The 21077-nt window shown below is 49.9% G+C and overlaps 1 protein-coding gene across 1 annotated transcript in view; it reads right to left on the bottom strand.

The window, feature by feature from the left end:
• LOC122390202 overlaps window positions 1–21077 on the bottom strand; it is a 48152-nt gene that overhangs the window by 19151 nt on the left and 7924 nt on the right. Inside the window, exons 9-28 of the mRNA XM_043382932.1 lie at window positions 17487–17707; window positions 16966–17102; window positions 16480–16632; window positions 16096–16294; window positions 14064–14182; window positions 13032–13152; window positions 12594–12844; window positions 12013–12157; window positions 11734–11840; window positions 11208–11312; window positions 10786–10883; window positions 9379–9530; window positions 9012–9194; window positions 8412–8635; window positions 6334–6492; window positions 5874–5943; window positions 5330–5509; window positions 2887–3099; window positions 2292–2443; window positions 1523–1643 (exon numbers count right to left, since the gene is read on the bottom strand). Coding sequence (XP_043238867.1) covers window positions 1523–1643; window positions 2292–2443; window positions 2887–3099; window positions 5330–5509; window positions 5874–5943; window positions 6334–6492; window positions 8412–8635; window positions 9012–9194; window positions 9379–9530; window positions 10786–10883; window positions 11208–11312; window positions 11734–11840; window positions 12013–12157; window positions 12594–12844; window positions 13032–13152; window positions 14064–14182; window positions 16096–16294; window positions 16480–16632; window positions 16966–17102; window positions 17487–17707 — 3110 coding nt within the window. The remainder of the gene's footprint in view (window positions 1–1522; window positions 1644–2291; window positions 2444–2886; window positions 3100–5329; window positions 5510–5873; window positions 5944–6333; window positions 6493–8411; window positions 8636–9011; window positions 9195–9378; window positions 9531–10785; window positions 10884–11207; window positions 11313–11733; window positions 11841–12012; window positions 12158–12593; window positions 12845–13031; window positions 13153–14063; window positions 14183–16095; window positions 16295–16479; window positions 16633–16965; window positions 17103–17486; window positions 17708–21077) is intronic.

The raw sequence follows: 21077 nt of genomic DNA, 5'->3' as shown, positions 1-21077 counted from the left end.
GTATGACCTGGTGGATTTACGTAAGCACTTGCGGGTTGCATGTAACTGCATAAGGCATAATGCATACGCAGGTAAACGTACGTACATGGTACGTTTACCTGCATTCGGCCTGTGTAAGTACATTCGGACACAGGCCTGGCTAACCAGTCCCGGGAAGCGAGCGACACCCGTGGGTCTCCGAACTTATTGTTTGCGGCAAGACGTAAATGGTGACATGCATCCCACAGATAATTTCATGCTTGCGTCGTAATCGAATCTTTTAACCCGGCAGTTGCTGGGGGGGGGGGGGAGGAGGCTTTAACCCTAGAACGCCTAGGGGGGGGGGGTTGTATCAACCCCCCCCCCCTGAGGTTTTTTCGAAGTGCACGCTAAACGGCTTGTCGTAGCGGGCTGAAATTTTCAATACCCTCTGGGGCAACCTTTGCGCATCTTTTGCCGAAAAAAAAATTGATCGGGTCATGTCAGGTCACGGAGTTATGACGTCATAAGAGGTACAGCCTCCGGCCGGATTTTCACAAACTGAGTGCCAACGCCCGAGGTTTCCTGCCGGTGGTACGGACATCGGTTGATGGATCGTGATGAAACTTCCCATGCTTGTTGGGGCAAGTATTGGCTATCATATGGTATAAGAAATTTGACCGGGTCAGGTCAGGTCACGGAGCTATGACGTCACAAGAGGAACAGCGTCCGGTGCTATTTTTGAAAACTTCACGGACCACTATTTTGCTAATTCTTGTCACCTCAATGGGAATATGCAGCAATATTAGCTTCTATAGGGAGCAAATGGACCTCCCAAATCCAAAAATACAATCAGATTTCAAAAATTTAAATTTTGATTTTTCGAATTTCTGGCGCCGACTGTGACCTTGCCGACTTCCGGCGCTCCCAACGCGCCATTTTTAGAGCTAGGGAAACGAAATACATACCAAACGATAGAGAATTGATCAAGGAACACGATAGTGAAGGTTTCAAGTCGATATCTCCCACCGTTTTGCCGCAATCGCCGCCGAAAGTTGAAAAAAGTCTATTTTTCCGAAAATTTGACCTTTGACCGGTCAAAAGTAGGTCAAATGTTGACCTAGGACCAAAAATATACCACCAATCGCGAGATCTCGTTGAGAGCAATCCGTTGGTTTTTTCCGCTAAGCTCTACGACCTTCCGTTTCGAAACGCCAGGGGGGGGGTCGTAACAACCCCCCCCCCCCCTGGTCGTTCGTGTTATGAGAAATGGCCTGGTCGTGCGCCCCCAGCCGGTAACTCGAGAACCAATGGGTGCAACGCAACGCGCGAGGCGGCAAACGAAAGAACGTGACAGACGTTTCGAATGAGTAGGTACTTAAAAGTTTAATTTTGAGGTCACAGGTCGGGCAAGTCACTCGCGGACAAGACAAGAATGTGTGGACAAGAATATTGCAAACAATATAATATCTATAATAGACTGCACACACTTGGGTTTTCACGAGTCCAATGCCGGTGAACTATAAGTAACACGATAAATGTGTTAAATCGAGTAACTACGTACCGATATCCAGGGCACCCTTCCAAAACCATTGACCATTGCTCTTGTAGCCAGAGGTGCGGATGTAGTCAAAGTTGGGAAAATATGTTTTGTCCTTCTCCTGGATGAATTCGTCAAGTACTTCCTGGAAAAGGCATTTATTTCATTGTAATAAACACGGGAAGATAAAAGAAACATCTGAAAGGTTCTGTAGGTATTCCAACGAAATACAGTTGATGCTCTAACTATGTAGATGCCGACATCTATGAATTCAATAAGTGCTTTTCGCATGTCGTCAAGATTTTCTCCTGTTTAGAAATTTACTGTATTTCACCTTTCTGGGGTCCAGCAAAATGGTATTTGAACGAGATATCTTGGCTTGCGGAAAAATAGAAAATTCGACAAGTTTGACATAAACAAAGGCAGAGATAGACGCACGTTGAAGCAGACAGAGTCAGACCGGTCAGACCCACAGAGACAGTTGGCCATCTTACCTGACGTTCTTACCAGAGTCAGACCCACAGAGACAGTTGGCCATCTTACCTGACGTTCTTACCAGTCAGACCCACAGAGACAGTTGGCTATGATGCCATCTTACCTGACGTTCTTACCAGAGTCAGACCCACAAAGACAGTTGGCCATCTTACCTGATGTTCTTACCAGAGTCAGACCCACAAAGACAGTTGGCCATCTTACCTGATGTTCTTACCAAGTCAGACCCACAGGGACAGTTGACCATCTTACCTGACGTTCTTACCAGAGTCAGACCCACAGATACAGTTGACCATCTTACCTGATGTTCTTTGGAGAATGGAATAGCTAGCTCAGCGTTGATATTGCTACACACTCCTGCAGCTTCAGTGTCATCGGTGATTTTCTCGTGATGGAGATAGGCGCATTTTCCCTCTCCGTTGCCCTCAAACGGTGCATTGCAGTATGGGTTATCTGTCGAATAAGCATACAAAAGTATCCTGGGAAGTCAGAAGACAAAAATTGTGTCCAATATAGGTAGACTACATGTGTGGGTGAAAAGTATGCATGATTCACATGTGCATATCAGATATGTGCATTCAATTATACGAGTAGGTAGACGTAAACATTGTACCCACTCTTTAATGTTGGATTGTTTTTATCGATGAATTATTATACGTATATACAAGCATAGGTATCATATCCTGTATAGTGTATGTGCATTAGGTACACATAAGTGCGCACTGCGCATTACCTACTCGGTTGATATGGGACAGTTTGGTAATCTTTCGCTTTGTCTGGGGGTCTTTAAAAAATGTATGATTTTGCTCAACTTGCGAGTGTCTATTTCACACAGACAGAGGTTATGCCCAGGACCAGCCCCGCCCAGGGCAGTGGCGGCGGCGGCGGCGTCTCACCGGGCGGCCAGATGTTCTCGTGGCACTCGCCCCAGGCGTCCGGACGGGTCATGACGCCGGCCGCGTCGTTGGCGGTGCTGCACCAGAAGCGTCCACCCGTGTCCGGCGTGGTGACCCCGGTGACCTTGGTGCACCGCTCGTAGCGCACGCCGCCGGCGATGAACGGAAACTGGCAGCGCTCCGGGCTGGCCGGGCCGGCCACCGTCCGCTCGTCTGCCGGGAGAGGGCAGCCGCTCTGACCGACTAGCCGACCACACTGCTCGGTGCAGCCGCTCTAACCGACCAGCCCAGCCAGTCACACTGCTTTGACCGACCAGCCGGCCACACTGCTCAGTGCTCACTGCTCGGTGCAGCCGCTCTGACCGACCAGCCCAGTCAGTCACACTGCCCAGTGCAGCCGCTCTGACCGACCAGCCGATCACACTGCTCAGTGCTCACTGCTCGGTGCAGCCGCTCTGACCGACCAGCCCAGTCAGTCACACTGCCCAGTGCAGCCGCTCTGACCGACCAACCGATCACACTGCTCGGTGCAGCCGCTCTAACCGACCAGCCCAGCGAGTCACACTGCTCTGACCGACCAGCCGGCCACACTGCTCAGTGCTCACTGCTCGGTGCAGCCGCTCTGACCGACCAGCCCAGTCAGTCACACTGCCCAGTGCAGCCGCTCTGACCGACCAGCCGACCACACTGCTCGGTGAAGCCGCTCTGACCGACCAGCCGATCACACTGCCCAGTGCAGCCGCTCTGACCGACCAGTCGGTCATACTGCCCAGTGCAGCCGCTCTGACCGACCAGCCGGCCACACTGCTCAGTGCTCACTGCCCAGTGCAGTCGCTCTGACCGACCAGCCGGCCACACTGCTCACTGCTCAGTGCTCACTGCTCAGGGCAGCCACTCTGACCGACCAGCCGGTCATACTGCCCAGTGCAGCCGCTCTGACCGACCAGCCGATCACACTGCCCAGTGCAGCCGCTCTGACCGACCAGCCCAGCGAGTCACACTGCTCTGACCGACCAGCCGGCCACACTGCTCAGTGCTCACTGCTCGGTGCAGCCGCTCTGACCGACCAGCCCAGTCAGTCACACTGCCCAGTGCAGCCGCTCTGACCGACCAGCCGGCCACACTGCTCAGTGCTCACTGCTCGGTGCAGCCGCTCTGACCGACCAGCCCAGTCAGTCACACTGCCCAGTGCAGCCGCTCTGACCGACCAGCCGATCACACTGCCCAGTGCAGCCGCTCTGACCGACCAGCCCAGCCTGTCACACTGCCCAGTGCAGCCGCTCTGACCGACCAGCCGGCCACACTGCTCACTGCTCAGTGCTCACTGCTCAGGGCAGTCGCTCTGACCGACCAGCCGGTAACACTGCTCAGCCCAGTGCAGCCGCTCTGACCGACCAGCCGGTCATACTGCCCAGTGCAGCCGCTCTGACCGACCAGCCGGCCACACTGCTCAGTGCTCACTGCCCAGTGCAGTCGCTCTGACCGACCAGCCGGCCACACTGCTCACTGCTCAGTGCTCACTGCTCAGGGCAGCCACTCTGACCGACCAGCCGGCCACACTGCTCAGTTCTGAGCGCTGTGTGCATGGTGCTGGCACATGAGTATCAGCATCAATTAAATTGAAATAAAAGTAAGTAGTTAATGATAACCAGCTGATACAGATTGTTGATTTACTTGTACCGATATGGTATGTGTGCCAGCTAAAACCGATATCGCGGAGTTTAGTACATGATACTAGATGTTAGGTTGATGCAAATTGCAATCATTCGAAGGGTCTGGAGCTGAAGCCACTAGCTGACGTTATTCAAACCGGTCTGTATTTGTAGAAAACCAGCATCACATTCGTTTCTTGCATTGACTCACCGCCAGGAGGACATTATCCCCAGTTCTCTCACCGCTGGGAGGACAGTATCCCCAGCTCTCTCACCGCTGGGAGGACAGTATCCCCAGTTCTCTCACCACCGGGAGGACAGTATCCCCAGTTCTCTCACCACCGGGAGGACAGTACAGTATCCCATTTATCTCACCGCTAGGAGGACAGTATCCCGAGTTCTCTCACCGCCGGGAGGACAGTATCCCCAGTTACCCCACCGCTGGGAGGACAGTATCATAAATTATCTCACCGCCGGGAGGACAGTATCCCCAGTTCTCTCACCGCCGGGAGGACAGTATCCCCAGTTACCCCACCGCAGGGAGGACAGTATCCCCAGTTATCTCACCGCCGGGAGGACAGTATCCCCAGTTCTCTCACCGCCGGGAGGACAGTATCCCCAGTTATCTCACCGCCGGGAGGACAGTATCCCCTGTTATCCTACCACAGGGAGGACAGTATCCCCAGTTATCTCACCGCCGGGAGGACAGTATCCCCTGTTCTCTCACCGCCGGGAGGACAGTATCCCCAGTTATCCTACCACAGGGAGGACAGTATCCCCAGTTATCTCACCGCCGGGAGGACAGTATCCCCAGTTGTCTCCGTCCACCAGGCCGTCGCCGGTGACGGCGGTAGCGCACCAGGCCTGGCCACGGTCCGTGTTTTCGGCGCAGGAGGAGTAGTTTCGGCCGGCGTACGTGAACGGAAAGTGGCAGAGCTGGCCGGCCGCAGGACCCGACTCTGTGTACTCCACTGCAGCGGAAACCGGGGCGGGGACCGCCGTCACACATCGCAACAACAGCCAACGGGGCGCAAAGGGTGCTCAGACTCTGCTGCGAATCTGCTGTGGAAAATCAAAGTAACCATCCGGGAGATCAGTTAAGTTGTTCAAAAGCTTTAAACTGATAGCCGAGGTTGCGTATACAAAAGCATCAAGTCATGATGTATGCTTAAATGACATTAGCGCATTGCGTTTTAATGCCAGTGGCGCGAGAAGAGACAGAAGGAGGGAGAGAGAAAAAAAAGAAAAAGAGAGCTGGAGAGGGAGGGAGAGAGCAACTACGCTAATGAATGCATGGCTGGCTTATCGACAATTATCAACTGCAGCTGTGCTTACCATTCGCTTCACATGCGTGATACGCCATTCCCACGTCACAAGGCACGTTCTGGAAAGTGTCGCCTTTCATCTGAAACATCAATATGTGATGTTTATGCATCATTGGGTCGAAACAAATCTGTTGTCATTATTTTATGAACAATGGATGGTGATTAATAGTCTGTGATAAAAGTACCGCTGGAGTTCAGTTTTGTTACATCTGAATGTTTGTCGTTGCCTCAATAAGCTCCATACCTGCGATTTACCCAATATATATGTGAATGCGTTTTACCGATATGTTTCATTTCCTAAATATGATTTTTTGTTCATAGGCCAATGAACAAAAAATCAAATCCAGGGAATTCAGGGGGAATTCAGGGGGACCCTTTCAGGGACGTGGGATCAGAGGGCAAGGTTTGCAGCACAAAGTAGGTAATTCACTATATGTACGACCCCTGTCTCGGCAGCGGTGGTTACTCACCACGACGCACGTGGTGTTGTACGTCCCCAACAGGGCGTCGTCGAAGCTGCTCTTGACGAGCTCCAGGACTCGGGGCGAGGGGCGACGGCCAGAGTCCAGGATAAGGTGCGGGTCGGCGGCGTTCCAATAGTAGCCGCCAAAGGCCACGTACTGCTTAAACTGGAAGAGAAATCCCCATCGCAGGCATTAGATGCTGTGAATGAGTGCGAGAGAGAGAGAGAGAGAGAGAGAGAGAGAGAGAGAGAGAGAGAGAGAGAGAGAGAGAGAGAGAGAGAGAGAGAGAGAGAGAGAGAGAGAGAGAGAGAGAGAGAGAGAGAGAGAGAGAGAGAGAAGAGAGAGAGAGAGAGCGAGAGAGAGAGAGCGAAAGAGAGAGAGAGAGAAAGAGCGAAAGAGAGAGAGAGAGAGAGAGAGAGAGAGAGAGAGAGTGAGAGAGGGAGAGAGAGAGGCGGGATGGAGAGGGGCAGTGGTAGAGACGGAAGCACAGACAGAGACACAGAGACAGAGACAGAGAATAAAGTCCAGAAGACAGGCATTTACATGGGCTGTATCTTGTGCTCAATTTAGTAGCTGACCGCAGCTGAAAACGGGAGCAAGAAGAATACCTATGTCATTTTCGAACTCGATGACCTCTTATCTTACTTAACCCTCGCCGGACCTATTGGTTTTCTACATACGCGCCGGCCGAGGGGGGGGGGGCGGGTACGACCCCCCCCCCCTCGCCGTTTCGCCCCTGGTGGAGCTAGCGCGTCGCGGAAAAAACGAGCGTGTGCGCCGTTACGAGACGCAGAGATTGGTACCCGATTTTAAGGTCCTAGGTCAACCGGTGACCTCTGAGGTCAGGTCAAGTGCCCCAGGGTACGCTTCAGTTTTTGATGAATAACTTCGCAAAAAAACGGCCGCAGAGCGCCGATTTTGGCAGCATCGTGTTTGCCTCGCTCAGGCGCGTCGAATGATATACTTTTTGTCCTGGTCAGGTCAACTTGGGGTGTTGACCTCAGGTCAAGGTCAGGTCAGCACCCCCAGGTCACGAAGTTGGTCGAAAGAGGTCATGTCGCATATCATTCGATTTGGCAGGCCTTCCTGAGTCCATTGGTGCCTTTCCCGACTCGCTAGCTCAATTTGATCAAGAGTTATTAACGAAAAACTAATTTGACCTTGATGACGTCATAAATGACGTCACGCAAGGTCAACATTGCAAAAGTGACGCATCTAACCTTGCAAGGAGTGCATCAAATCACGATTCCGTGTGCTTGAGATAGTTGGAGATCGTTCCCGGCGCCAGAATAGCAGTTTGAATTTTTCCCCATTGACTTATAATGGTGAGGTCACGAAAATGACCTGACCTCATATGATCTTTAGGAAAAATCCGAGATATACGAGTTGTGGGACTCATAATGGATACTAGATCCTGCAAGTTTCATTTCCCTGTGACATCTCCTCTGGCAGTGAGGGCGTTGCGAAGTTGCGACATCTGAAGACCGTGCAGAGGTTCACTTATGACGTCATAGGTCAGTGACCTGACCTGACCCAAAAATGCGGTTGGTGTCAAAAGATCCGGCTTGGATCAAAGGTCAGGTATGCCAAGTTTCAGCTCTCCATCGCCAGCGTGTTCGGAGCTATCGCGAAAAAACCCTATGGGGGGGGGCGGCACCCGCCCCCCCCCCTCGGCCGGCGAGGGTTAAAAGAGTTCATGCGCTACCCCTTTTGTCAGATCGCTAATGCTATAATATAATAACCGTGCTTCATGTACGTATCCCATTATTTCCATATCCCATACATGCCTATATATAGTCGACTACAGAATGATGTTTCACTTTTCACAGGCAATTATTTGCCTGGAGTGGTAGGCTGTGCCGCATTACACGGGCTGAGTTCACAAATTATAGCTTTGTCCCAATGCTCATAATCGACACGCTTAATTGCGTGATAAACGGCACAACTTAGCGCTCCGGTCAACTGATAGCTTCTGAGGAATGGAACATCATTCTGTAGTCGACTATACATACTTCCCAACAGCATCTAACTAACCAAGACGCTATGCATAGATATGCGTATCGTACAAGTCCATGCGTTCTTACCTCGGGGAACACCTTCGACACGTTGTTTTTGATCAGCTCGTAGTGGAAGGGCGACTCCAGGGTGAGTGGCCGCGAGCCGAGTCTCTCGCAGAAGTCCCTCTGTTGGCCGGGCGTCCTGGGCGGGATGAGGACCTCCTCGTCCCGGTTACTGCTGAGCAGTAGACAGAGCGGCGCCGAGCGGTGCGGCGCGGCGATCTCCAGGAAACCCACCGGACACTGCCGCACTGGCACGAGAGCGGGGGGGGGGGTCAGTCGAGGGAAACCCGACGGACACTGCCGCACTGGCACGAGAGGGGGGGGGGGTCAGTCGAGGGAAACCCGACGGACGCTCCCAACCCGAGAGCTAGGAACCCACCAGCCAAACCCACGGGACATTGCCCACCGGACACTGCATCACCGCGTGGAGAGGTGCTGTGTGACTCTCACCGGGACACACCAGTCCAGACAGGTGGTTTTTCTGCCGGGACAGGAGTCCAGACAGGTGGCCTCTCACCGGGGCACACCAGTCCAGACAGGTGGTTTTTCTGCCGGGACAGGAGTCCAGATAGGTGGTCTGTGTGTTTCTCACCGGGACAGGAGTCCAGACAGGCGGCCTCTCACCGGGACAGGAGTCCAGACAGGTGGCGAAGGAGCCGTTGGTGCGACTGGCCTCGCCGTTCACCAGCTGGGTGGGACACCAGGCGCTGCCGTCGTCGCTATCCAGCCGCGTGCAGTGACCGTACACGCGGCCCTTGTAGCGGAACGGGAACACGCACTCGGCTGAGCTGTTGAGCGCGTAGCACGCTGCCGCAAGCGGTGCACGAGAGTCACTGGCGTAACTAACAAAGGTGGCAATGCCGTGTAAAAGCTGCTGTGTATTCCTTAGCCAACCCAATCAGATAGGCATCAGTAAAATCAATCTGCAATATGGTTAAGCTGTGGATTATTGCCAAAATGAATATATGGTTTTATGGCATGCATTACTTACCGTGATATTGACAAACGGGATAGTTTATGTGAGACCCACTGCCGATGCATTCATTGGGCTCTATATCAGACCCCTGGACGGTGTATGCACAGCTCTTAGAAGACGACATGGACTCTTTCAGCAAATTCCAGGAGGTTTTCGTTGGTTGTGGGCTGAAATAAAAAAACGCATGAATATTCAATGTATCGTGACGAGTATCCGATCAATGTAGTTAGCTTGTGTGTGATGTATCTGAAATAACAGCACATCACGTCCTAAATCCTACCACCAAAATAATCACAGTTTAGATTCCAGGCCATCCTATCATTTAACCCTCGCCCGTAAACGGTGTTTTGCCACCTTCGCCCGTGCAGGGGGGGTTGGTGCGACCCCCCCTGGCGTTTGAAAACGGAGCGTCGTAGAGCTTAGCGGAAAAGACCAACGGATTGCTCTCAACGAGATCTCGCGATTGGTGGTATATTTTTTGGTCCTAGGTCAACATTTGACCTACTTATGACCGGTCAAAGGTCAAATGTTCGGAAAAATCTAACTTTTTCAGATTTCCGCGCCGATTGCGGCAAAACGGTAAGAGATATCGACTTGAAACCTACACTATCGTGATCATTGATCAATTCTCTATCGTTTGGTGTGTATTTCGATGTCATAACTCTAAAAATGATGCGTTGGGAGCATCGGAACTCGGAAGTCAGCAAGGTCATTTGTGCATTGGGTCACGTCAGGCGTGTGACGTCACTGACCTGACCCTGACCCAAAATGAACTACAAGAAGCAACCGACGATGCCTAAAATGGATAGCAAATTCGAATTCAGGGCATCAAAATACCCCGAAAAGGCATACAAGTGCAAGAAGTCATTACAGGTCAACCGAGGTCACTGACCTTACCTTGACCTTTAGTGACCTTAAAAATGTCAACGGACATTTTGCCAATGTCAAATCAGCCAGTTGTGATTCTAAAACAATCCATCAGTGTGTCAGGTCAGTCGGCATTTATACCAATGTGAAGCAATCTCCAATTTAGCGTAAATCTGGCCGGAGGTTGTTCCCTTTATGACGTCATAACTCCGTGACCTAACATGACCTTGACAAAAATTTTACCAAAAGTTGCGCAAAGGATGCCCCTAAGGGTACTGAAAATTTGAGCAGGCTATCTGAAACGGTTCGGCGTGTAGCTAAGAAAAACCTCAGGGGGGGGGGGTTGCACCAACCCCCCCCCCCCCCTACATGGGCGAGGGTTAACCATCGAGCCATCGCTTACTGTTCGAATGCAGAGAGGTTCTTTCCAACATGAACCATTATTACTTGTGAATGACTATAAGCGTTAATTTTAAGCCCTTGGACTGTGTCATATGAACGTATACTAACATATGGATTGATTGCCGCCGATTTCCGGTCGGTGCACGAGCCTACCTGATGTTGTTGATGGTGACGGTGATATTTGGGTCGTCCCCGTCGTCATTCAGCAGAACGGCTCCCAGCGCTCCTGTATGCTCCGTGTCCGAGCCACCCTGACACAACAAAAGGGGTCGTAAAATCGCCACAATGAGGAAAACTGGTCGGTTTAACGTTTACGTTTTTAATATGGTTAGCCAATATCATTTTTCTTCGATTCATTCATTCACCGGCCGTTATACCTCACAGCGGGTTACGATATCATTATGGCAGGCTAAGTTGCATCCCAGTGAACAGACAGCATTATGGAAGTCAGATTTTTCTAGATTATTCAAAAGAAATGAAAAAAGGCGCACAAAAGAAAAAACGGAGCACCCTTCTCGCCTCACAAAGCCCTGTTGCAAGAAACGCAGGACCAATGATAAACACCGAACACGTACTGCGTCCACGGCCTTTGTGATGACTCGATCGACGAGGTCCTTGATGAGGTCGAGCTGTTGCTGGTCCCTGGGAACGGCCAGTGACGTCCCTTTGTGGCGACAGTACTGCGGCGAGAGCGGGCAGTGTTGAGGATACCGACGGGCACTCTTACAATGCCAAGTAAAGCGAGAAGCTTCGTATGCAAAGTACGTCGAAGTCTTCACTTAAATTGTTCAATGCTTATTTTCATGCTGGGCACCAACAACACAGCCTAGTACACCCCTTTACATTAGAGCTTCTTGAAGTATCCAGTTATTTTTCAATAGAAAAACACAATTAACAATTAGTAGGTATTTGTCTATTTCAGTCAACATATACAATGTACATATACATTATACATATGTATATTGTATGTAGTAAGACCATTGTTTTGAGTGTTTATTCATATTATTGCTTCAAGTATCATAGGCTCTTCATTAGTAAAGCAGCTACGCTCTCGCCGTCTCTTATTTTTATCGCGATTATCCGGCACCTGTGCCCACCCACCTCGCTGGCCGCGGTGTGGTCCCACACACGGCTCGTGTCCACGTGGAAATGGAAGCAGCTGTAGCTGTCACCCTGGTACTCGAAGTCAGCCGGACAGTTGCGTGGTGCTGAAATTGGTTAGTAGGAAATTTGTTAGTGTTGTGTAAATGAGTTTTGAAAAAGCCGATTTAACTTATATCCACAAGCGGTGCATCGGGACATGAGCCTGCAACATCACTTTCCTCTGTGACGTTATTACTGCGCTACCTACCGAAGTCCAGCCGGCAATTCGTCGCTCACCTCTCGGCTGACAGTATGTGGGGTACGGTGTGCTGCAATCCACCGCGCGGGCAAAGAAGTCGACCTCCGGATCCAGAATCACGCAGTCGCCGGTGGAGGCCGGCTCGTTCGGCGCCCAAATCCGGTGGAACTGCGTGGCGGGCGGCTGTCGAAGGAACCAGCCTCAAAAATAGCGGAATAAAATGCCCTTGATCACGCGCTGCGCGCATCTGACCAAGCACTGCGCGCCCAAGTGTTGAGCAGTGGCTACTGGCTGCCCTCTGATGGTTAAAACAAGGCTAACGGAGGAGGCCTTAAGAACGTGCAGAGCCTGTCTTTCAACAATGTCCATAAAGTTAAATTACTCTCGTGCCTAATCAAACCGGAAATGAAGATTTAGCCGATAAAAAGAAAATGTCCTTTGGTCCGGGTTCTCCCTCAGTGAAAAAGTGGAACTGTTTCTCTTCTGCACCACGATAAATGTAGCACACCAAACACCTGATAAACTACGGAAGTCTGAGCTTTACCGTCTTCTGATATCTGAGGCTACCCCACATCCTGACCCGGTTCCCCCACCTCGGCGCATCTACCGCCACCCTTACCAAGGGCTCCCCGGCGCCGTTCACAAAGCTATCGCCGCTGCGTCGGACTCCGATGTAGATGGACTCGTTCATCTGGTGTGTGACCATCATCAGCCTGAAGAGGGTGAACTCGGCGGCGCTGTTGAACTCGATCGGTACTCCCGGGACGCTGGAGCACGCCTCTGCGCCGGCCTCCTGACTCAGTGCCTGGGCAGACGGAGTGACGCAGTGGCCCACCACGTTGTGGAAACCGGCCGCGCACGTGCGCGAAGCTGCCGAAGAAAAGGTGATGTGAGTGCTGTCTGGGGTGATGGTTCTAAAGCAAAGAGGTTTAGCATCAAGCCATCAAAGCATCGGTTTTAGCTAGTTATGCGACGTCAACCTCAGTCTATTTGTATGTTATATTTATTTATATTTTATCGACTGCTTATCTCAGCGATGTCTGATGTGGGACCGTACCTTTCCTGGTGTACCACATAGCTCTATACGGTGTACAGAGTACATTTCCGTCTCCAGTTCGGCGACACTGAGTGCGGGGCTGACAAATTTGGTACGCCATTTCGGGGACCTTCTTGTATGCCTGTTGACAGAGGAGACATCGCATGGATATCATCCTTGTGTTTTAGTAGGGAAAAATAAATAAGCATTTCATTTTCACTGACTACCGGAAACTGTTTATTTCGCACATGTAACAATGATCGTTCGTACCTATTGCATGAACAGGTCACAATAGGGCATAGTACTAGAGGTGGCAAAAGATGAAAATTTTGGGAACCAGACTCGAACCAGACCCGGCTGAACATTTCTGGAACCAGTCGGACCCGGTCTTAGTTGGAACCGGAACCAGTTGGACCCGTTCCCCAAAAGTCAATTAATACAAACTACTTGTAGGAATCATTAGTTGCATCATGTAAAACAGCCTATTTCCCACTGGGAAAACTCATGAGCTAGCTATTGCGTGCAAAGAAACATTCACTTAATTCCCTTCATATTTTGTAAGAAAGTGTAGTGTGCAAGATGTATAGTTTATGGTAGGACCCGGTTGGACCCGTCAGAAAAAATTTCCAGGAACCGGTCTGGACCCATATGGGTCCAGACTGGTTCTTTGGACCGGGTCCTCGGGTCCACATTTTGCCACCTCTACATAGTACTTTATGGCAATGTATCCCTTTTTGTCTCATTCAAAAGTGACTTTTTGTGATGAGATACAAAGCGAAAGTTGTTCCACTAGAAATATGAAATCACTTTAAGGAGCTAGGAAATAAAGCATTGACACGTTGCAAATGGCCGTATTTTTATACTATCAGATGCACCTAGTCGAAAACGTTTCTTAATTTATGGGTATGCCCATGACGGCTTTGCGTCCTCCTCAGACTGATTGTGATGAAGGTGAGAGGGCGAAGAACAGCGGAAATACAAACATTTGCTCCGAGTCCAGGGCCTGAAGGTCAGGTCAGTTCGTTATTCCGCTGCGGTACTAGGAGCACTCACATGTATCAGTGACGAGTGGCCCGGCCAAAGCTCCGGCTCCGCGTTCATTAATTGGAAGCCTTCACCTTCAAGGTCGCTGTGGTCGGCATCTCGGCAAATTTCGGTCAGATTCAATGCCGCTGGAACAAGCACGGAACGACCTGGGTAGATTTTGATCTAGACACGGATGGGATGGAAAACAATTGAGGTGTTTGTGCACCTTGGAAACCATACGACGTATGTGTTCCAATAAGGGTCACATCATCTTAGATTGCAAATTTGACCGTATTACCTTTATGTGAAGACAGATAAAAAATTTGTTACGTAGTTATTTGAAAAAGAACTGCTATCTTACGTAAGAAGGTAATTATATTCTTGTGCAAAACGAGCATTGTTGAGTTTTTTCTAATAGCGAATGGACGGTTCTCGGTTTGCTACTGCAATCAATTGGCTCACTGCTAAATGTCTTAACAGGGCATAACAATTCACATGCTAACAGAATCTTGAAATATTTACAGGGTGTCTCAAAAAAGTGTCACGGTTTTGAACATCTCCCGTTTCGTAACCATAAGGCCTACATCATTCAAATTTTCCAGATTTAGTGGCAATGTTTTGACATTTTATGTGGTAAAATTACGAGTTCCTGGGCAGAATGGTTTTAACACTAGAACACAAAATAAAAAAGCTCAATTTTCGTGCTGTAGGAGATAATATATTCCTGCCCGGGGCCGGGATGATTCAATAACTGTCACCGAGGTTTTTTAGCGAAAACTCCGAGGGCCGTTAGGCCCGAGGCGCTTTTCGCTAAAAAAGCGAGGTGACATTTATTGAAATCCCGGCCTTAGGGCTGGAAGGTGTTTCCCATACCTGCCAAAAAGCTCACAACTATAATTGATAGTGACGTCAGCAGCCGTGTGGTTCAACGCGTTTAACCACACCCCTTGAACCACACGGCTGGCAATATTAAAGCACTGCATTTAACTTTGAAAAGTGTGGTACAGTGCACGTGCCATTAAAATGCCTGGATGTCTCGATTTAATCATGCAATGTAGCAGGTATGGGAAGGTACGTCACGGCCTGCCGTCGATCCTGAAGAGTCTGGGCCCCTTTCGCCTGATGAATCCAGAAACAAGCTCATCAATACATTTTTGAAACCTTTATAGGTGAGAACACCGTGTACAACTGACATCTGGAGCACAGCAGCAAGCTGAAACACAGCCACAAACATGGGCAACGATCAACACTGATTGATTTTCAGACGGCGCGAGTTTCCATGCTTTGACAGTCGACGGCATCCTTGATGGCAAAATCCTCTACTCGGTTTTGTTCCGAAACACATAAAGAGAAGAAACGATAGCTGATGGACAGTTTTAAAGTTCCTACTCAAACATGCAGAACTTCTGGGTGTGCGCAATGTGCAGTGTGTCACAAGTCCTTTGCACGGTGTCAGCGACTGCAGCTTTTGACGGAAGATTCAGGCATGGCAACCGCGCTGTCCTGAGACTAATGGGTGATTGCGATTTCATTGTCTGTTTTGCAAGGCGTTTTTTGGTTTCTTATAGTTGTAGATAATTACAATACTGACGAACACGTTGTTGGGTGCAACAAGCAAAAGCCGAAGTCTTACCGAAATCGTCGGCAGACAGTGCTAATACCATCTCCTATAGCACCCAAAATTGAGATTTTTTATTTTTTGTTCCGGTGCAAAAACCATTTTGCCTAAGAACTTGAAATTCTGCCACACAAAATGTCATACTATTGCCACTAATTCAGGAAAATTTGAACGATGTAGGTCATGTGGTTAGGAAATGGGAGATGTTCAAAACCGTGACACTTTTTTTGAGACACCCTGTAGTACAAACAAAAACATCAAACAAATATTGGTTATCCTATTTTGAGCACACAGCCACACACCAATATTATGTCGTCATTTACAACAGAAAACAATCTAATCAACTACTGGATTCGTGAAAAATACGCCATGATAGCTGGCACACTGTGCACATTGGATAGCTCGATGATAGAGCTGTGTGAGGAGGGTTGGGATATGCACCTGAACCGGCCACGCCCGGCCGTTCGGAGACAGTGACGCTCTCGCTGGCAGTGGAGCCGAGCAGCGTGACCTTGACCTCTGCGCCGGCGACGTACCGCGACGGCAGCAGCGCGAACCAGTTGGACACCTTCGGGTAGGCCAGGTGAATGTGCGCCGTGAACTCGCCGCTCAGCTGGAGCCCGCTGGTGATGTTAAACTCCTGAAAGCAATTTTAGAAAAGAAATCAGGAATCAATCAGGAAGTTATGAAGAGAAATAGAAATGATCAACTCGTGGGTCCATCCGTATTGCGTCACGTAACAACAATTTTGAATGAATACTCGTTCTCATGACCCTATCTATACTTCCTTTCAGTGCCCGGAATTTAAGGAGGAACCCAACTTACATAAATGTCCCCTGCCTCTGAAGTCGCGTAGAATCGCTCAGTATCGTTGCTCAGGTAATCTTCTTTGTACTTTAAGAAAAAGCTTTCCATCAGTTTGTCGGATTTGCTGGATATCTTGAATCCGGAGACCATTACTTGACGAGAAAATTCCCACTGTAACAATATATAGCTATTAAAGTGTCACGGGTCGCAACATAGGTACATACACCATGAATAATTGGCAGCACCAAAACTAATGTTATGAATCTGACCTGAACTACTTTGTAGTTCTGTAGAGCGCTAAAATATAAGTGAGGCTCATTTTTACCTGCAATCCTATTAGAGATTTGCTTAGAATACCGTCGAAATGTACAATGTATGTATGTACTTACATTGTACGTGCTTTGTGGAGAGCTTACTTTTGTTTTCGAAAAAAAAATCATTGGCTCAACAATGCACTGTCATTTCGACAATCGGCCGCATGCGGTGTTTGCGACTGCCACCCACCACGAGGCGCGGGGAGGTGTCGTCGGCAGCCGGGCTCCACCACTGGGACGGGTGAGCGAACACGTCGCTGCCGCTGGAGGCTGTCCGCATCACCAGGTCGTCCGTCTCGGCGATCTCCTGCGTGCCCCAGCCGCGCACTGCCGACACCACGATGGCCGGTCACACGCCGCCCTATCATAGGTATTTACCGGTGTGCATTCGCGAGGTGTGTGAATGCAACAAGAAATGAATAATGAATATGTGACATAGCTACATGATAAACATGATCACGTCCGATTGCATTCCTTATGCACCTGTATTTCTCCTGTGTTTGTTCAGAGGCAGCATATTATGTTATATACGAGCGTGGGAATAAGATAACTACGTAAATACATGTTACAACTTATCAAAGTCTGTCGGGTTGGGTTGGGATGTATCCCACTGTCTGTCTGGCGTGTATAAACATATAGGTACACGCCAGGCGGACTGTGTCAGCTGGCCAGTCGGGTCTGCAGGCGCCGCTCCGTCCCGGCCGTACTGACCCAGAGGCTGCTGGCAGATGACCTCTGCGGAGGCGGTGCAGGCGCCCGAGGCGGTCAGCGTGGTGCCGCTGCGGGCCACCTCCACGCAGTCGGCGTCGGCCCCCAGCTTGGTCAGGCTTTTAATCTCCTCGAAATCGGTCATCAACTCCCCACTGAAGGTGTACACGGCAGCGGGGTTCCTGATGATCTTGAAACCCAGGAAGGCACTGGCACCGTCAGAGCTGAGAATAGAGGTCATGTCATTCAGCTACGCTCGTAGTGTTATTCTATTCCAGCCAACTGAGAACTGACATCCTGTTCAGGTCAGCTCAGGTCCCACCCCGTTGCTAAGCAGCTCTCCCCGTCCATTATCGATATTCCTGGTGTTTCCTGCGCTCTGACGGCATGGTGGTCTTTAATGCACAGCCACTTAGCGCAATATCGGTATAATTCAATTTCGGTGACTTAACCCTCGCCGGCACAGGCCATTTTGAGTCCTTCGACGGCGCAAGGGTTGGTACGACCCCCCCCCCCCCCCCCCCCTCGCGTTTGGCCCCTGATGGAGCTAGAGCTTCGCGGAAAAAAACGAGCGTGTTGCCCGTCACGAGAGGAAGCCAATGATACCCAATTTTAAGGTCCTAGGTCATCGGTTGACCTTCCAGGTCAGGTCAATGACCCAAAAATCGGGAATATCGGGACCTGTTAGAAAGTCGTAAAGTGTGGCTGCTATGCTAAGGGGTTTTCGGGGTGCCGATCACGAATATCGTGTTAGTTTTGATCACAGATGATGTCGTTAAGCGTTTAGACCAGGTCGGGTCAGGTCAGGTCAGGTCAACCGATAGGGGTCGTGACGGGTATTCGTAGTACCTATCATCCGCCTCTGACAGCTTCGTAACATGTTACGAAGGCACCATAACTACTTCGTAAATGTTCAAATGGTTGCTAAATTCGAATTCAGCTCAAAAAACTAGCCTAGAAACATGTAAAACTCAAAAAAAGTGAACCGAGGTTACCAAAGGTCAATGACCTGACCTGACCTTCATGTGATATTGACACCCACCCTAATGCATGGGAGCAACATCAAATTACATGTTTGATGTTTGAACGTTTGAAACCACGAAAAGCTTGCAAACACGCGGCTAATGCGAGCCGACATACGCCGAATCGCGATTCCGGCCAAACATGGTCTCGGAAAAGAGGTCACAGGTCAAAGGTCATTTGGGTCAGGGTCATGAAATTTTCAGGGTAGGTGTAAAATTGATAAATGCAAGGGTACTGAAAGTTTCGTCGCGATCGGCCGCTTTTCACGCGAGTTATTCGCGAAAACCCTTAGGGGGGTTGCATCACCTCCCCCCCTGTGCCGGCGAGGGTTAACCCGCGCATGACTGGGGTATTTTCCATAACGCGAGTGACGGGGGGGGCTCTCCAGAGCCCCCTTCCCCTCCTAGCTCCGAAACTACTGGGCCGACCGCCGATCGTCAAAATTCAAAGGGCGTCTGATAGCCCTAGAAAAACTGTCGAGCGAATCTATTTGCATTGACTTCGAGGTCACCGATGACGTCACAAGTCAGGTCAAAGTAAAAATTATCAGCATTTTTGCTTGTTCACAGTTTAGGCTCTCACCGCCGGTTGACAAGTCCGATCAGGCCATTTTTGGTTTACGCAATCCTTGATATATGCCTTTGATACCCTGAGGGTACCGAACTCCTACTTCTAATTTTTCAGGTCAAGGCCAGGTCATCCTAGGTCACGAAAATTGTACATCATTTATCGGTCACGTGCCGCATGCTTTATAGTCCATTTTACTCATAGATTTCGAAAACAATGTCTTCTGTGTCGTGTGAGATCATTTTCAGCTGAGTTTACCGGAGTTCAGGTCACTTTCAGGTCAGAAAAGGAAAAATTGATAATGATTTTCTTTTTCATCAAAAAAAGGTACCTATCAGATGCAAGTTGAGCTCAGCAACAGGATTGGTGCCATTTATATTGCTGTACGATGTCAAAAACGTACTGAAAAATGGTTTTGAAAAATACATAGGTAATTGTAATTTTTTACAATAATGCAAATAACTTGGCAATTTTGGAAGATATTGGGCTAAAACTTGCTAGAGTAGTTTATCAGTATGTGTTCTATCACATATATTCCGGGTTTTTCGAAAAATCAAAAAAATGTTTGAAAAATCAAAAACATATTTTTTTTGTAATTGTAAATACATACTTTTAGAAATGTTCAAGATTTCGAAAATTCGATATAACAGTTTGATAGCTACGTATATTTGTAGTCCACTCATGCAAATAAATTGGATTTAGCTTTAAAACTGAGCTCTTCCCAGTAAACATGACGACGTCGGCCCGACGTCGGGCCGAGCCTCGGCCCGACGTCGGCCCAACGTCGGTTCAACCTCGTCCCGACATCGGCTGGACGTCGGATATGCCCGCATGTTCCGACGTCCAGCCGAAGTCTAGCCGACGTCGAGCCGACGTCGGGCCGAGATCGTTTGCCGAGGTTGACGAGATCGTTAGTCGTTGGACCGACGGGGCCGACGTCGGCATGTTTATTGGGACAACGCGCCAAAAATATCAACCGGCGGCGGGATTCGAGCCCCCCAGTCGCCGACGTCGGCATGTTTACTGGGACAACACGCCAAAATCACCAGCCGGCGAAGGGATTCGAACCCGGCGTCATTCGAACGCGAGGTTAGTGCGCTAACCACTACACCACGCAGCCAGCTATCGAATTAGGTTTGTTTTGTTAAGTTATGCCCTTTCGGTCTGACAAGACCATTTCAGAGCCGGAAAGATCATAGGATGGAGACATTGGTCTTCTTGGCGAGCACCCTGGGTCCAGACTCCAGTTCATATAGAGCCCCTGGTCCCATTGCTGTTACGTGACACTTATTGGAAAGGGCGACCCCACAATGGGTTCATATAGCCACTCTTACACACCTGCACCAACGTTTCCCAAAGTGTCCCTTTGATAAGTGGCACTTTGACAAAGTGACACTTGCCGACTGGCCTTTCTATATGAACTGGGCCCGGCCCTGGTGAGTTGCCGGGGCTGAGCCTGACCAAAGGATAGGCCGAGCAGCCCCCAAGCACTCACCGCACCCGGTTACGGGCGAGCTCGGCTTACGGGCAAGGGCAATCCCAAATGGGATAAAGTTTCCCGTCCAGTCCGGATCAGGGGGTTGCGGCGTGGAGGAAGATTTGAGTTTCCTGAGGATATTTTGAATACAGAAGCTCTTTATGAAACATGAAACATGTATTTTATATCATTTTAACGGTCAAAACTGCGGCCGATGTCGGACGTCGGCCCGACGTCGGCTGGATCTCAGCAATTGATCTCGGTCCGACGTCGGCCCGACGTCGGCTGGACCTCGGCTGGACGTCGGAACATGCGGGCATATACGACATCCAGCCGACGTCGTGCCGAGGTTGGACCGACGTCGGGCCGACGTCGGCATGCTGATGCCGAGTTGCCGACGTCACCCCGACGTCGGCCGACGTCGGGCCGACGTCGGCATGTTTACTGGGTTGAGAGCGTTTGCCGTAATACAATATTTTGCATCAAAATCGATCGACATGACGTCACTCTGACGTTATTTCCGGCCA

Source organism: Amphibalanus amphitrite, unplaced genomic scaffold, assembly GCF_019059575.1.
Source record: "Amphibalanus amphitrite isolate SeventyFive unplaced genomic scaffold, NRLGWU_Aamphi_draft 000386F_arrow, whole genome shotgun sequence".
Classification (NCBI taxonomy): Eukaryota; Metazoa; Arthropoda; class Thecostraca; order Balanomorpha; family Balanidae; genus Amphibalanus; species Amphibalanus amphitrite.
Note: the sequence above shows the minus strand (reverse complement) of the source record. Positions and strands in the feature narration are given on the sequence as shown.